The 17225-nt window shown below is 46.8% G+C and overlaps 1 protein-coding gene across 1 annotated transcript; it reads left to right on the forward strand.

Moving 5' to 3' along the window:
- Positions 1-10472: 10472 nt before the first annotated feature.
- On the forward strand, positions 10473-16622 carry MAT2A (methionine adenosyltransferase 2A). The gene is made up of 9 exons (XM_032178933.2): positions 10473-10730; positions 12431-12508; positions 12603-12725; positions 12980-13092; positions 13176-13319; positions 13502-13720; positions 13912-14094; positions 14250-14383; positions 15014-16622. Exons 1-9 carry the CDS (start codon positions 10640-10642, stop codon positions 15114-15116), a joined length of 1188 nt encoding a protein of 395 aa, XP_032034824.1. The 5' UTR covers positions 10473-10639; the 3' UTR covers positions 15117-16622.
- The last annotated feature ends 603 nt before the right edge of the window (positions 16623-17225 follow it).

Below are 17225 nucleotides of genomic sequence, written 5' to 3' on the forward strand. Positions count from 1 at the left end.
ACAGTGCGCTCTGCAAATGTCATTGCTCCTGCCTCACGGTTTTTGTCTAAACACAAACAAAACACAAACTTTAGGATAATCTAAAAGGACCCTTGGCTACCTGGGGGGTCAGATCTGCCATGGCTACCCTTTCCCCCACCCTGTCCCCACCAGAGTCATGTTCCAAGCAGGCCAAGGTATTGAGACATTGGAAGGAGAGAGCAATGCAGGACAGACATCCTGGGGTGGAGAGGAGAGGGTCCCAGAGTGAAGGGAGAGAACTGGAAGGAAGCTCCTGACAGAAACGCTTTGTAATTTGCCTACTGTGAAGGAGCCCACAGAGGTTACAGGAGGCTGCTTTCAGGAAAGAAGGCAGTTCCACTGGGAGGGGAGAAGGGCAGGGAGCCCTACCTGCCCCTTCTGTCTGCAGTCATGATGTATGTGATCATAGTTTCACCAGGAAGTTCATGTTCAAGTCTAACCATTTAAAAGGTCATTCTTGGCTGGGCATGGTGGCTCACGCCTGTAATCCCAACACTTTGGAAGGCTGAGGCAGGCGGATTGCTTGAGCCCAGGCATTCAAGACCAGCCTAGGCAACATGGCAAGACCTCCATCTCTACAGAAAAATACAAAAATTAGCCGGGCGTCGTGGCACACACCTGTAGTCCCAGTGTCCAGGAGCACAGAACAGTCATCTGTGACCACACTCCCTCCTGGTTTTCCTCTCCCGGGTCTGATCACTCCTTCTCAGCCTTACTGCCGGGTTCCTCTTCTTCCACCCAACCCTTAAGGGTAGGTGATCTCTAGAGTCCCACTCATTTGGTCTACACAATTTCCTCATATCGAGTTTCAACTGCCACTTTCTCTGATGTTGCTGTCTTCAAAAGCAAACTGCTCCACGTCTCATCTACCTCATCCATCTTCAACCCAGAATTCTTGGAGCACTAGATCCATAGATCTACTCAATGTGTTCACATGCAGCATGTTCCTCAACTTATCATTTTCTTTTTTTATTTTTATTTATTATTTTTATTTTTATTTGAGATGGAGTTTCGCTCTTGTTGCCCAGGTTGGAGTGCAATGGTGCAATCTCGGCTCACTGCAACCTCCGCCTCCCAGGTTCAAGTGATTCCCCTGCCTCAGCCTCCTGAGCAGCTGGGATTACAGGCATACACCACCACATCTGGCTAATTTCTAATTTTTATTACAGACCGGGTTTCTCCATGTTGGTCAGGCTGGTATCGAACTCCCTACCTCAGGTGATCCACCTGTCTCGCCTCCCAAAGTGCTGGGATTACAGGTGTGAGCCACCACGCCCGGGTTTTTTTTTTTTTTTGAGACAGAGTCTTGCCCTTGTCACCCAAGCTGGAGTGCAATGCGCGATCTTGGCTCACTGCAACCTCCACCTCCCGGGTTCAAGCGATTCTCCTGCCCCAGTCTCCTGAGTAGCTGGGATTACAGGCTCATGCCACCACGGCCAGCTAATTTTTTGTATTTTTAGTAGAAACACGGTTTCACCATGTTGGTCAGGCTGGTCTCAAACTCATGACCTCAGGTGATCTGCCCGCCTCGGCCTCCCAAAGTGCTGGGATTACAGGTGTGAGCCACTGTGCCTCGCCTCAACTTATTATTCTCAAAGCTGAACTCATTAGTTTCTTCCCCACCCTTTTCTGGTCTTGAACTCTCTCTCTCCTTCTGAGTGTTCCCTTGGGCAGAATCGCCATCCACTCAGCCACCCAAGGCAAACTCCTGGGCTGTCTCCTTAATCCCTCCTTCTTTCTCATTCGTCTCATCCAATCAGGCACCAGCGCTGTCAGTTTGTCTTTTCAATAACTTTTCCTATCTGGGGCTGCCCCTCCACCCCCACCATCACCTCTTAAATTTGAGCCCTGCTCTGTTGCAGAAATCTTCTTACTGGTCCCCTCGACTCTAGTCTCTTATCTCCTCTTCATCTTCCAGGATGCTTCCCTGGTGGTCTTCAGAAAAAACAAACAATTTGGTCACAATGCTTTCATTAATGCAGCTAAAAAAAAAAGGTTGTCCTATGTCAGAACAAACCATAATCTCCCATCTGAGGGATTCCTCTTCTCCCTCTTTATTGTCTGTCCATGTTCCTTGTCTGCTTTCAAAATATTTATTTTCGCCGGGCGCGGTGGCTCACGCCTGTAATCCCAGCACTTTGGAAGGCCAAGGCGGGCGGATCACCTGAGGTCGGGAGTTCGAGACCAGCCTGGCCAACATGGTGAAACCCCCGTCTCTATTAAAAATACAAAAATTAGCCAGGCATGGTGGCGCATGCCTGTAATCTCAGCTACTCGGGAGGCTGAGGCAGGAGAATCGCTTGAACCCGGGAGGCAGAGGTTGCAGTGAGCCGAGATCTCACCACTGCACTCCAGCCTGGGCAACAAGAGCAAAACTCTGTCTCAAAAAAAAAAAAAAAATCATGGCAGGAGGCCAAGAGGCAGAACCTGGCAGTGCCAGTGTTGGTGGCAGCAGTAGGCCTGGCATGGGCAGGGTTCCAGGGAGAGCGCAGAGTCTGTACACACCAGGCCACGCCCACAAGGGCTACCCATCACGTAACTTATGACACATAGTTCCCAAGGCCCAGCCAGACTGCAGACACCATGAGTGTAGTCCAATCTCCAAGTAAGATTCTCAAACTAAAGGAATGCCTAGGACAGTATTGCCCCTGGATATAGAGTATCTCAGGACACTGAAGCTTAGGCTGGGACTGTGACAGTATCTACGATATGTGTGGAGGTGGGGGTGTCTATTGTGTATACTTTGCACATTTATAAAATAAAAAGTTCAGTGGTCCATCAGGTGACAAATGACTTCAGAAGAATCAACACAATGAAGCATGGGTTGGCGTCCTTCTTTTCACAGAGGGCTCTGCGGTGGTAATGGCACCTCTGAGGCAGGTTATCTGGTATTTGGGAGCTTCCCCATAGAAGGTGTGCCATAGAAAATTCTTGCTTTGGCCAGGCATGATAGCTCATGCCTATAGTCCCAGCACTTTGGGAGGCCGAGGTAGGCAGCTCGCCTGAGCTCAGTTGTTCGAGACCAACCTGAGCAATATGGTGAAACCCTCTATCTACAAAAAATATAAAAATTAGCCAGGCGTGGTGGCATGCACCTGTGGTTCCAGCTACCAGGGAAGATGAAGTGGGAGGATTGCTTGAGCCTAGGAGGTTGCAGTAAGCCAAGATTGCAACACTACATACCGAAAGACCATGTCTCAAAAAAAAAAAACCCTGCTTTCCTTGCACGGGGGGAGCTCACTAGGATGAACCACTGCTGCCTGGCTCCTATAGCCTGCTTATTCACCACACTCCATACCCTAGAGATAACTCACATTTGCTGCTAATCTTTTTTGGTTAACTTGCAGAAATAATTCTTACAAATTTTTACAATTTCAAATAACACGAGTTAGTACAGGAAAAGTACAAATCCCACCCACAGAGATACTCATTGTAAAGTTTGGCATGCAGATTCCCAGAATTTATTCTATGAACCAAAAAAATATACACTTGTGGCTGGGCATGGTGGCTCATGCCTGTAATCCCAGCACTTTGTGAGGCTGAGGCGGGCAGATCACTTGAGATCAGAAGTTTGAGACCAGCCTGGCCAACATAGTGAAACCCCGTCTCTACTAAAAATACAAAAAATTAGTCAGTTGTGGTGGTGGGCGTCTGTAATCGCAGCTACTTGGGAGGCTGAGGCACCAGAATCACTTGAACCTGGGAGGCAAAGGTTGCAGTAAGCTGAGATTGCACCACTGTACTCCAGCCTGGGTGACAAAACGAGACTCCATATCCAAAATATATAAATTTGGTTTTTTGTTTTTTTTTTTTTTGAGGCAGAGTTTCGCTCTTGTTGCCCAGGCTGGAGTACAATGGCGCAAAATCGGCTCACCACAACCTCTGCCTCCCAGGTTCAAGCGATTCTCCTGCCTCAGCCTCCCAAGTAGCTGGGATTACAGGCATGTGCCACCACACCCGGCTAATTTTTTGTATTTTCGGTAGAGACGGGGTTTCACCATGTTGGCCAGGCTGGTCTCAATCTCTTGACCTCGTGATCCACCCGCCTCGGCCTCCCAAAGTGCTGGGATTACAAGCGTGAGCCACTGCGCCCGGCCCCTTCCTTTCTTTATCTTTCTTTTTCTTTTGACAGAGTTTCACTCTTGTTGTTCAGGCTAGAGCGCAGTGTCGCGATCTCGGCTCACTGCAACCTGCACCTCCAGGTTTCAAGTGATTCTCCTGCCTCAGCCTCCCAGGTATCTGGGATTACAGGCGCCACCACCACACCCAGCTAATTCTTGTATTTTTAGTAGAGACGGGGTTTCACCATGTTGGTCAGGCTGGTCCCGAGCTCCTGACCTCAAGTGATCCACCCACCTTGGCCACCCAAAGTGCTGGAATTACAGGCATGAGCCACCGTGCCTGGACTAGAATAGCTTTCTAGAGGTGGGACTGCAGAATACTAGGGAATGTGAATTTAAATTTATGAGAGATACTAGCAAGGATTTTTTTTTTAAATTTTTTTTTTGAGACGGAGTCTCACTCTGTCGTCCAGACAGACTGGAGTATAGTGGTGTGATCTTGGCTCCACTGAAACCTCCGCCTCCCAGGTTCAAGTGATTCTCCTGCCTCAGCCCCCCGAGTAGCTGGGATTATAGGCATGCACCACCATGCCCAGCTAATTGTTGTATTTTTAGTAGAGACAGGGTTTCACCATGTTGGTCAGGCTGGTCTCGAACTCCTGACCTCAGGTGATCCACCTTGGCCACCCAAAGTGCTGGGATTACAGGCGTGAGCCACCGCACCAGCCCTAGCAAGGATTCTTAACTTGCAATATATGGTTAAGTTTCAGAAATTATACATAAAATGTTTGTCCGTGTGTGTGTGTGATTTCTAGGGAGATCCATAGATTTTGTCGGATATTTAAAAAGTTTCAAGTCACTGGGGTACAGGGGCCTGGCACTTCACTACAGCAGTGGACCATGTGTAGTATATTTGCAGGTTTTGAGCAATTTTATCAACCAGGTACTTGTCCAGCAAGGGTCACTGTCTGTCCAGCTACCGGACCACCTGCAAGGAGAGCAGATGACAGCATTCCCAAGTATCTCCTGCCCCTAGAGTAAAGGTGAAGATCCATACAGACCACAGTCATGGTACCACCTCCTCTTTAGGTCTGATTAATTTGCTAGAGTGGGCAGGGCACGGTGGCTCAGGTGGCTCATACCTGTAATCCCAGCACTTTGGGAGACGGAGGTGGGCAGATCACCTGAGGTCAGGAATTCGAGACCAGCCTGGCCAACATGGCAAAACCCAGTCTCTACTAAAAATACAAAAATTAGCGGGGCATGGTGGCAGGCGCCTATAATCCTAGCTACTCGTAGGCTGAGGCAGCAGAATCACTTGAACTCGGGGGTGGAGGCTGCAGTGAGCTGAGATCTCGCCACTTCACTCCAGCCTGGGTGGAAGAGCAAAACTCTGTCTCAAAAAAAAATTTTTTTTTTTTTTTGCTAGAGTGGCTCATAGAACTCAGGGAAGAACTTGCTCATTTTTACTGGTTATTTTAAAGGATACAAACAAACAACCAGATGAAGAGATACATAGGGTGAGGTCTGGAAGTGTCCCAAGTGTAGGAGCTTCTGTTCCCATGGAGTTGGGGTGTGCCACCCTCCTGGCACGTGGATGAGTTCTTATTCACTTTCCTGTCAGCCTCCACCTGTTCAGCTCTCCAGAAACTCTCTGAACCCAGTCCTCTCAGCATTCCTTGTCCCAGGGTATGGGGCAGGACCGTCTCTGGAATGAGGGTCTTATGACTCATGATCAGAAGGGCAGGGCAAGATTAGAGTCCTGCCTTGGGGCAGATGAAAGAGAGGCAGGAAAAAGTCAGAGAGATTCTGTTTCCTGAGGCCTGCTCCTGAGTCCCAACACTCTCAACATTATAACAAAACACTGTATAACAAGGGCTACGGGAGTTATGAGCCAGGAACCATGGATAAAAACATATATAGATTCACACAGTTATTAACATCACATCTATCAACGAGGTTGAAGATTTTTTTCATATGTTTATTGCAATTTGCATTTTCTCCTTGGTGAGCTACCTACTTATTTTATGCTGTGTATGTTTTCCCACAGTAAAAGAGAAGGAAATGATTTACAGCTCTACATAGTATCCTGGAGAGACAGTCATGAAAACTGTTGAGAAAAAAAAATCCATGTTTCTCTGAATAGTAAGATGTGTACGTGTGTGTTCACAGAAAAAGGAACGGGAGGATATAAACCAAATTGTTAATATTAATGACCTCAGGGAGTATGCAGTATTTATTGTTTGGCTATAAGAAGGGGCATGAATTTAGAGGTCAGAGCAGGCTCAAGTCCCTAGCTCCACTACTGATTTGATGTGTGACATGGACGAATAACATGCCAGTTTCTTCATTTGTAAAACAGGAAGAGAAATAGAGCTGTTGTGAGTAGTAGATATTACAACAGTGCCTGTCACAATAAAGTGCAGTTATTGTCATCATATTATTATCTCCTTCAGTGTCTTCTTCACTGTACCATATCTGTTCTTCCATTCAGGACTTCTTTACTGGGACTGTAAAAAGATTTAAGTATCAAAAGAGAAAAACATAGAAATAAAAACAAAATACAAAAAGCCTAATAATGAGGGGGTTCACATAGTACTTGTTTCTGATCCCACTAGAACTAGCTTGCCTCTCAGGCCATCCGAGATATCTAAGCTTTGGCCCTAAAGGACTGGCACAAATTTGGAGACATGTGGCCTACATTTCTTTCTTCTTGGCCTGTCTTCGCATAGAAGGTGCTCTTAAAACACACAGCCTAGGAGCCTCCTTCTCAACATCTCCACACCTTCACTTGCTCTTTGCTATCCCTACTGTCACCTTCCTCTTTTCTCCTGCCACATCAACAGCTTCTTGCACTGTAAATGTTTTCTGGAACTCTCCCCATGACTGACAGGCTGATAAGGAGTTATTTTATTTGCTGTTTGAGTCATAAATGCCATTTTTATCCAATCCCAACTTTGCCTTTTTTGTAGGGTTACTGCTACATTAATGTTCTCTGGCTTGAGAAATCTGAAGCCTTTAGGCAGTGATTAGATTTTTCCTACGTGCTTTACAACACTTCACATTCTACAAATTCATTAACGATAAACAGGAAATAAACCAACAATTTCTCCTGGTTTAGTTCACCCGTAGGACACTCATCTATGAAATCAGAAATCTTATTCCTGTCAGAACAGGATGGCCATGTGCTTCCTTGTTAACAAAGAAGTCTTAATTTTATTAATTACAATGCTTACGACTAAAACAAAGCAGGACCTCTTTCCATCGATTTCACATGATCGCCAGAGTCTCTCATTTCTCTGCTTCCTTCTGCCATCTTTTTTTTTTTGAGACGGAGTCTTGCTCTGTCGCCCAGGCTGGAGTGCAGTAGTGCGGTATCGGCTCACTGCAAGCTCCACCTCTGGGGTTCACATCATTCTCTTGCCTCAGCTTCCCAAGTAGCTGGGACTACAGGCACCCGCCACCACGCCCGGCTAATTTTTTGTATTTTTAGTAGAGACGGGTTTTCACCGTGTTAGCCAGGATGGTCTGGATCTCCGGACCTCATGATCCACCCGCCCTCGGCCTCCCAAAGTGCTGGGATTACAGGCGTGAGCCACCGCGCCCGGCCCCCTTCTGCCATCTTTATATTCATTCACTTTTCGTTTCCTTCCCTTCCTTTCTTGTCTCTCCCTCCTGAACATTTCTAGCACCTTGTGTGTGCCAGGCATTCAGTAACAAAGCTTGAGCAAAACAGTCCACCTTCTCATTATCATGGAGCTTACAGGCCTAACTGGGAATTGGAGACATCATCAAATAATCACCAAATCTATAATTTGAAACTGCACTTAGTGCCATGAAATAAAACACAGGCCCCTGTGACAAATCTGTGTAGATGAAGGCTTCATCCAGGAAGTGGTAGCTGAGCTGGAGTGAGAAGGATAAGGAGTTAGCCAGGCATCTCCCCACATTTAGAGCGCCGAGTGGGCAGAGACCAGGATTGTCATAGCATTTGCTCCTGGGTCTGACTCACAGATGTGCTCATAAATTTTTGTGGAAGGGAGGAAGGGACAATACGAATAATATAAAATAAATGAAAATGTGTCCTGCTTTGTTTTGATACTATGCAATTAATAAAATTAACTGCTACTAACTAAAAAACAAATTCAAGTAGAACACAGAAAGGAGAGTGTGGCACAAGATAAGGTTGCAGAAGTAGCAGCCAAATCACACTGGGGACTTGAGTATGTAGAGATTTTAGTCTGTATCCCGACAGCAATTGAAAGCACTGAAAAGTAATTCATAGGAAATATAGTTAATTTTTTTACAGCTTGCATTAAAACAAATTATGTACTAGATACTGTGCTAAAGACTCTACTTGCACTATTTTAATCCTTGAAACAATCCTATGATGTACTATTAATATTCCAATTTTACAGAACGAGGATACTGATGCACAGAGAGGTCGTGACTCCAAACCCTTACTCTTACTGTATTACACCTACACACTATTCACAAGTGAGAGAAGTAGGTAAGCAACTATGTACAGCTGATTCTCATCTCCTTGGCAGGCCTAGCCCCACTGTGGAGTTGGTAGCACAGGGGTATCAGGAGTTAATGAGCCAATCATTGACTTCACGCTCCTTGTTCTGACTCCCTAATAAAACAACCTTCTAATTATATTCTGGCTTCTCATATAGATTTTTCTGCTGGGAGATAATGCACTGACCAGCCTACACACGCATTTTGTTCCAGTTGACAATTTTATTACTCATTGTAAGTTAATAAATTGGCATTCTGCTTTAAAAAATAACAAAAAAATTAATAGTCTTATACAGTTACTTTCCCATGAAGGGTTAGCTTGAAAAGTAAAAAGCAACGAATAAAAATATGTCTCTTTTGTGGTCGAACCTTTTCTTGCTGCCTGCTTTGAACGACCGTGGATGTGGTCAGTGAGTCTGGGGATGAGCCCTTTCTTTATCTTCTTTGTCGTTGCCCCCAGCACAGCCCAAGTGCTTCCTTTGTTTCCCGCTGAGCCTTTAGCAAAGCCCACCTTTTCTCCTGCACCGGCGGAGAGGATTGTTCTTGGAAACGCACCTTGTTCTACTGCCTCCAGCAGTAGGCAGTTGGAGACTGTTACTAGGGGTCTCCTTCACCTCCCCAGCGTAAAGTGCATCCCATGTCCGGAGCAGGCCGTTCCCTGAGAACCTCATTAAACCCGGCGTTCTTGTCACGCGCTCCGCTCAGGGCCACCAGGCCACCAGTCCCTGACCAGACCTGCACTGAGGCCCAGCCCCAGAACAAGCTGCAGAGACCCCCGCCCCCAAGGCGGGCTCCCTCCAAACGGGACTTCTTACTCCTTGCTGGCTCAAGTTTTGTTTCGCTCTTTTTCCCTGTAATTCCTTTATTGGGCAAAACTGGGACAAACGCAGGTGGACATTTTAAAGTGAAAGCTTCATGAAACAGCCCATTCCACGCCGTCGAGAGATCTGCTTAAGCACATTCAAGGGAACGAATAGCCCCCACCCACCAAAAAAGAAATGTTTGTTCCATATTCTCCTGAACAGAGGATTGAAACATCGATTCCGCCCCCCCCCGCCCCGCCGCCCTTCAAAGGCACAGGAAGGCCACAGGGCAAGGACGGCCTTGGGAGCGGCCTCCTTTCTCTCTAGAGGGAAAGGCTGGAGCGCTGCCTCCACTTTAAGTCCACGAAGCACGAAGGGTGAGGATCGCTCAGAAACTTTAGCTCAGGGGAGCGGGGAAGAGGGCGATTGTTTAAATCGATGGGAGCACCCTCATTAATCTGCTTTCCGGCCATCTTCAGCAGAGCCATTCACCAGGAAACGACTAGAAAGTGGGCCGGCGCCCCTCACATTTCCCGGGGCCGGCAACGAGCCGGGCGGGGACGCCGAGGGAAGGCCGTGAAGAGCCCTCGCTGGCCGGCCAAGATGGCCACCTTCACATGGCCGACCGCCACCGGCTCCCTGCCACCCGGCATCTAGAGGCGGAGCGGCCAGAAAGACCCCAGCCGCAGTACAAAACCCCCGCGATTCCCGCCGCCTCCGCTGGGGGACGCGACCTCCGGGAAAGCTATCCCGGCCAACGGTCGGAAGGGAGGTGCCATGTCACAGCACAGGGGAGCGAGTCCAGCAAGCCCCAGTCGCTTTTTCTCCCACATCAAACAAGGAAGAGCAAACCCCCCCGTCTCCTCGCGTCTGCATTTTTCCCGTGGCTCTAGCGGCTCAAGATAGCTGAACGGTCTCTGGAGGGCCGGATTGCCACAGCACCTCCCGCGTCCGCGCAGTGTGGTTCAGCCCGGACTCCGCGGGTCGCGCTGCCCTTCCTCCCCCGACCCCCGCGCAAGTGGTGCATTGGCGCGCGGCGCCGAGGGGCGGGGCCCGAGCCGGGCGCGCGCGGGCGCTGCTCTATAAATATCGGGCCGCACCGCCCGCCGCTTCGTTCGCTCCGCGCCGCCCGCCTGCTCCGAGTAGAACGTTGTCCGCAGCTTGTGCATTTCGCAGCCGCTGCCGCCTCGCCGCTGTTCTTTCGTAACGCCACTTCCACTCACCGACACCAACATGAACGGACAGCTCAACGGCTTCCACGAGGCGTTCATCGAGGAGGGCACGTTCCTTTTCACCTCAGAGTCGGTCGGGGAAGGCCACCCAGGTGAGGGGACGGCCTGAAGCGAAGCGTGGGGCGGGGCGGAAGGCAGCGCCAAGGTCCGGCTGGCTGCGGCCGGCCGGTGGTGGGGCCCGCGCGGGTCGTCCTCGTCCGCCGGGTGGTGGGAAGAGCGGCGACCGCACGCTTTCCTCGTGGCGCCGCCAGGGCCTGGCGCGTGGCCGCCGCTCCTCTTCCCCCTCCCCTCCCCACCCCACCCCTCCCTTTCCATTCGGTCGCGCGCCTAGGCATGCGGAAGGTTCCAGAAAACATGAAGGGCGGGGGCTGTGGTCGCTAGTGAGTTCTGACCGGGAAGGGAGGGCACTGTTAACCCCTCCCGGCCCCTGCTGTCTGACAAACTTGGAGTGGGCGACCCGCCCCGCGTGCTCGCGTCCGGCCCTCGGGAGCGCGCGCCCCGCATTGCAGCGGCGACCACGTGTTTACCGCATGTGGTATCTGGGCGAGGGGGAGCCGTGGGGCCTCCCCGGCTGTCCTGGCCCTCGGTTTGAGGGGTGGGGGGCCTATGCCTCGCGACGTCGTCTGGATCCACTGCCTCAGTGGTTAGGTCTTGACCACACACTGGAGAATACGCACATGCCCTTCGGCGGATATGGCCTTGCCTCCAAGGTGACGGCCTCTGACTAAATATAGTGCACGTCGAAGAAGGCAGTCCTTATTTGGACCCCTTGTGAAAAGGATGGGAAGCATGAATTAGGAGCTGCTATTGCTTTGGGTTCGCATTTAAAGTCTTCGGTGCAGGGTTTTATTTGAGGCTTTGTCCGCTCAACCGCCATTATGGGGATCAATTGGCACGTGAAGGAGGGGTAAAGCTATTTCTAGGAACTGAAAATCTCAGCTTGAGCGTATCGGCTAGTAAAGATGATTATTTGGCTCTTTAGGCTGTTTCTGCCCTTAGGATGACCGCAGTAGCTATCTATCTGGTAGCTTTAGGGTCTGGTCAGTTTACTGTGCCCATAATGAAGTCCCACAAGTAACTTAGTGGTATGAGAGGACAAACCCAGGATCTTGATGAGTACTGAAGGTTAGCTGTTATACCAGTTAGTAGTAGACTGAAGTCCAGAGCCTGCAGTCTGGCTTCCACATTATGTTTGGATTCTGTTCTAGGTGGTTATAGAAAATTCAGAAAAACGAACTTGAATTAGGGGGATATTTGTTTCTCTCCCTCCTAACAATAGATGGCAAAGCAGGGAGACATGGATTCGGAATACGTTTGAGCATTTTCTACACTGTTGAGCTTTTGTTTCTTGTGCAACTCCTAACAGGAAAATCATATAATTGCCATTTTAGTCACAAAATGCTTTTCCTTTAATTATTTAATTGAATTATCTTGTTGCTCATTATAATTGGTGTTCCTTAAGATTAGGGAAACTGGTCTACCTGTGGCCTCAGTTCTACCAGACACCCAGGTGCAGAGGGGTTTGGTACAGTTGTGGAAGTGAATATGATATAGGGCAAATTCTGTTCTTTAAAGGAGATAGGACTAACAGTCACCTTTCTGGTGGTTAGATTTATAATGCAAACTTTGAATTTTAGGAGTAAAGTGCATATACAATGAATTAAGATGTATTAAGCATGTTTTTAAAAATCTCCAAAGATTTTACAGATAGTAACAGGGAGGGAGCTTGCATACATACATACATACTTTGTTTAAAGTTCAAGAAATTGAGCCAGGAGTTTCTCTTTTCCAGATAAGATTTGTGACCAGATCAGTGATGCTGTCCTTGACGCCCACCTTCAGCAGGATCCTGATGCCAAAGTAGCTTGTGGTAGGTTCAGAATGTGCTTATCAACTGGTGGAAAGATAGCATAAAAATTATTTTTATAGAAGTGATGTTTGAGTTGAATATCTCTTTTTATTAGAAACTGTCGCTAAAACTGGAATGATCCTTCTTGCTGGGGAAATTACATCCAGAGCTGCTGTTGACTACCAGAAAGTGGTTCGTGAAGCTGTTAAACACATTGGATATGATGATTCTTCCAAAGGTGTGTTTTAATGATTTTGCTCATTTTTTCTAGGTAACAGCTGTGAGGTTTGAAGAAACTCCTAGAATGTTCTTGCTAATCCTAAACTCCAGTTGTATTTTACTATACACTAAGCCCTATTCTGTTCATTTTCTAAAAGGTCTGATGGTTTAGGTATATTTGATTTCTTCAGCAGTGTTTAGAATTCCAGATAATTGCTGTAAACAGCAGATATTTCTAGGACCTAAACAAGATGATGTGTTTTTTGTTTATAGGGTTTGACTACAAGACTTGTAATGTGCTGGTAGCCTTGGAGCAACAGTCACCAGATATTGCTCAAGGTGTTCATCTTGACAGAAATGAAGAAGACATTGGTGCTGGAGACCAGGTATCTTGGTGTAGAGGCTGTTTTAATCTCTTCTAACATTAAATTCCGGAGCTTGATCACATTGGTGACTTTTTCTTCTTTAGGGCTTAATGTTTGGCTATGCCACTGATGAAACTGAGGAGTGTATGCCTTTAACCATTGTCTTGGCACACAAGCTAAATGCCAAACTGGCAGAACTACGCCGTAATGGCACTTTGCCTTGGTTACGCCCTGATTCTAAAACTCAAGTAAGTGATGATCATAAAGCTTGGTTGTCTCATTTATTACATCAGCACAGAAGATCCATAATTTTGATAATAGCTAACTGAAAAAGATAGCATTTGTTTTCCTGTATTGTAACTTCAGGTAGAGAAACCAATACAAAGCTATTGTTTGGTATACTGTTCTGATGACCTGTGTTGCCTTCAAGGTTACTGTGCAGTATATGCAGGATCGAGGTGCTGTGCTTCCCATCAGAGTCCACACAATTGTTATATCTGTTCAGCATGATGAAGAGGTTTGTCTTGATGAGATGAGGGATGCCCTAAAGGAGAAAGTCATCAAAGCAGTTGTGCCTGCGAAATACCTTGATGAGGATACAATCTACCACCTACAGCCAAGTGGCAGATTTGTTATTGGTGGGCCTCAGGTAATGCCATTTTGTTGCATTTTTCTGGATTTTTGATGGTTACTTAAAATTTTGGCTACTACATTTTTTTCAGGCTTTCTGAAACCTACATGTGAATCATCGGAGGATATTTGCTGAGTGAATTCAGAATAGGCAACCTAATCCACTTGGAAAGCACTAGGCGTAAAGTAACTTAAATCCTGTAATTTCAGGGTGATGCTGGTTTGACTGGACGGAAAATCATTGTGGACACTTATGGCGGTTGGGGTGCTCATGGAGGAGGTGCCTTTTCAGGAAAGGATTATACCAAGGTCGACCGTTCAGCTGCTTATGCTGCTCGTTGGGTGGCAAAATCCCTTGTTAAAGGAGGTCTGTGCCGGAGGGTTCTTGTTCAGGTATACACTCTTTATATAACCGGAACGATTAAAAGTCATGTAAGTGGGAGGGTATTTAGTAGTAATCTCTTTAACTACTTGTTTTATACCAGTGTATTATACAAGTATATGGGTCTTTGCAATCACTGATTCTTACGACATTTGAATCCTTTTAGGTCTCTTATGCTATTGGAGTTTCTCATCCATTATCTATCTCCATTTTCCATTATGGTACCTCTCAGAAGAGTGAGAGAGAGCTATTAGAGATTGTGAAGAAGAATTTCGATCTCCGCCCTGGGGTCATTGTCAGGTAAAGATGGTAAAGCCTATTGCTAGTCAAGTATTGAGGGTGTGGGTGTGTGTTATATATACTTAAGGCTGAGGAGGTGAAGGTGTGAAGGAAGACTCCTCAAATGGGAATGTATTTTAATTCCTGGAACAGTTTTGAACTGCTGCCTTAGTGAAGACTTAGTTATTTGAGAAATTTACAATTACGGTGCTCCATGGTTTAGGCTAACCACTCTAGAGAATCTTCCAGATTTGATATTTGAGCTTTGTGCTCTTCTTACCTAAGGGTGTTAAGAAAATAAAGTGGGATGCTCAAGGTTTGTTACAATGTAAAAACCGTGGTAGGGTGTGGGCGGCGGGACCTTGGTAAGTATTGTGTGATCTCAGATGAGCTTTTTGACAATTGAAATTTCTCAGAATAATGACACGTTTTCGTATTTGTTGAGCCAGGGACGGAAAAACAACTATAGTTACTAATAAGGACTGTGCAAGGAGTTTGGACACGAGGGAAGTAACACTTTTGCCACAAATTTTTTTCCTAGCATATCCCAGAGAACTCATTTGCCAGAGCTCTTGAAAATGAGTCTTGCTGATTGTTTTGCTTTATTTTAATTTAATGCTACATATTAAGTTACGGACTTGTATATTCCAGGGATCTGGATCTGAAGAAGCCAATTTATCAGAGGACTGCAGCCTATGGCCACTTTGGTAGGGACAGCTTCCCATGGGAAGTGCCCAAAAAGCTTAAATATTGAAAGTGTTAGCCTTTTTTCCCCAGACTTGTTGGCGTAGGCTACAGAGAAGCCTTCAAGCTCTGAGGGAAAGGGCCCTCCTTCCTAAATTTTCCTGTCCTCTTTCAGCTCCTGACCAGTTGCAGTCACTCTAGTCAATGACATGAATTTTAGCTTTTGTGGGGGACTGTAAGTTGGGCTTGCTATTCTGTCCCTAGGTGTTTTGTTCACCATTATAATGAATTTAGTGAGCATAGGTGATCCATGTAACTGCCTAGAAACAACACTGTAGTAAATAATGCTTTGAAATTGAACCTTTGTGCCCTATCACCCAACGCTCCAAAGTCATAATTGCATTGACTTTCCCACCAGATGCTGAAAATGTCCTTGTAATGTGCACGTAAAGTACTTGTAGTTCCACTTATAGCCTCTGTCTGGCAATGCCACAGCCCTGTCAGCATGAATTTGTAATGTCTTGAGCTCTATTATGAATGTGAAGCCTTCCCCTTATCCTCCCTGTAACTTGATCCATTTCTAATTATGTAGCTCTTTGTCAGGGAGTGTTCCCTATCCAATCAATCTTGCATGTAACGCAAGTTCCCAGTTGGAGCTCCAGCCTGACATCAAAAAAGGCAGTTACCATTAAACCATCTCCCTGGTGCTTATGCTCTTAATTGCCACCTCTAACAGCACCAAATCAAAATCTCTCCACTTTCAGCTGTCTTTTGGAGGACGTACGTAATAAGGTTTTAATTTAGTAAACCAATCCTATGCATGGTTTCAGCACTAGCCAAACCTCACCAACTCCTAGTTCTAGAAAAACAGGCACTTGGCAGCCTTGTGATGTCATACAGAGAAGTCACAGGGCAGTACCTGAGGGTCTGTAGGTTGCACACTTTGGTACCAGATAACTTTTTTTTTTCTTTATAAGAAAGCCTGAGTACTCCACACTGCACAATAACTCCTCCCAGGGTTTTAACTTTGTTTTATTTTCAAAACCAGGTCCAATGAGCTTTCTGAACAGCTGGTGTAGCTACAGAGAAACCAGCTTCCTTCAGAGAGCAGTGCTTTTGGCGGGGAGGAGGAAATCCCTTCATACTTGAACGTTTTCTAATTGCTTATTTATTGTATTCTGGGGTATGGCGTAAGTACAGAGAAGCCATCACCTCAGATGGCAGCTTTTAAAAGATTTTTTTTTTTCTCTCAACACCATGATTCCTTTAACAACATGTTTCCAGCATTCCCAGGTAGGCCAAGGTGTCCTACAGAAAAACCTTGGGTTAGACCTACAGGGGGTCTGGCTGGTGTTAACAGAAGGGAGGGCAGAGCTGGTGCAGCTGGCCATGGAGAAAGCTGACTTGGCTGGTGTGGTACAGAGAAGCCAGCTTGTTTACATGCTTATTCCATGACTGCTTGCCCTAAGCAGAAAGTGCCTTTCAGGATCTATTTTTGGAGGTTTATTACGTATGTCTGGTTCTCAATTCCAACAGTTTAATGAAGATCTAAATAAAATGCTAGGTTCTACCTTAACTGTGTCTGTTACTCATTTGTTAAAGTGCTTTGGGGCCATGGGTACATGCCTATAATCCCAACACTTTGAAAGGCTGAGGTAGGAGGAGGATCACTTGAACATAGAAGTTGGAGGCTGTAGCGAACCATTATCAAGCCACTGCACTCTAGCCTGGGTGACTTGAGACTTTGGCTCTTAAAAAATGCTATCATAATGGCCAGGCGCGGTGGCTCACGCCTGTAATCCCAGCACTTTGGGAGGCCGAGGCGGGGCAGATCACAAGGTTAGGAGATCGAGACCACAGTGAAACCCCGTTTCTACTAAAAATACAAAAAATTAGCTGGGCGCGGTGGCAGGCGCCTGTAGTCCCAGCTACTCCTGAGGCTGAGGCAGGAGAATGGCGTGAACCTGGGAGGTGGGGCTTACAGTGAGCCAAGATTGTGCCACTGTACTCCAGCCTGGGTGACAGGGCGAGACTCTGTCGTCTCAAAAAAAAAAAAATGCTATCATGAATATGACCTGAGAATATGTGTATCTTTAACCCTGAATTGTAATCCATAATTGGCCATAATTCAGGAAAATAACCTCAATCCCCAGACCCAGTGTGTAGGCATTTTTTAAAA

Source organism: Hylobates moloch, unplaced genomic scaffold, assembly GCF_009828535.3.
Source record: "Hylobates moloch isolate HMO894 unplaced genomic scaffold, HMol_V3 SCAFFOLD_15, whole genome shotgun sequence".
In the NCBI taxonomy this organism is placed as follows: domain Eukaryota; kingdom Metazoa; phylum Chordata; class Mammalia; order Primates; family Hylobatidae; genus Hylobates; species Hylobates moloch.

Bases quoted from the DNA above. Each gene is read 5' to 3' on its own strand.
- MAT2A (XM_032178933.2), top strand. From the start codon at position 10,640: ATGAACGGACAGCTCAACGGCTTCCACGAGGCGTTCATCGAGGAGGGC. The intron at 10,731-12,430 runs GTGAGGGGACGG...TCTCTTTTCCAG, and splicing joins GGTCGGGGAAGGCCACCCAG to ATAAGATTTGTGACCAGATC. The intron at 14,384-15,013 runs GTAAAGATGGTA...TGTATATTCCAG, and splicing joins CGCCCTGGGGTCATTGTCAG to GGATCTGGATCTGAAGAAGC.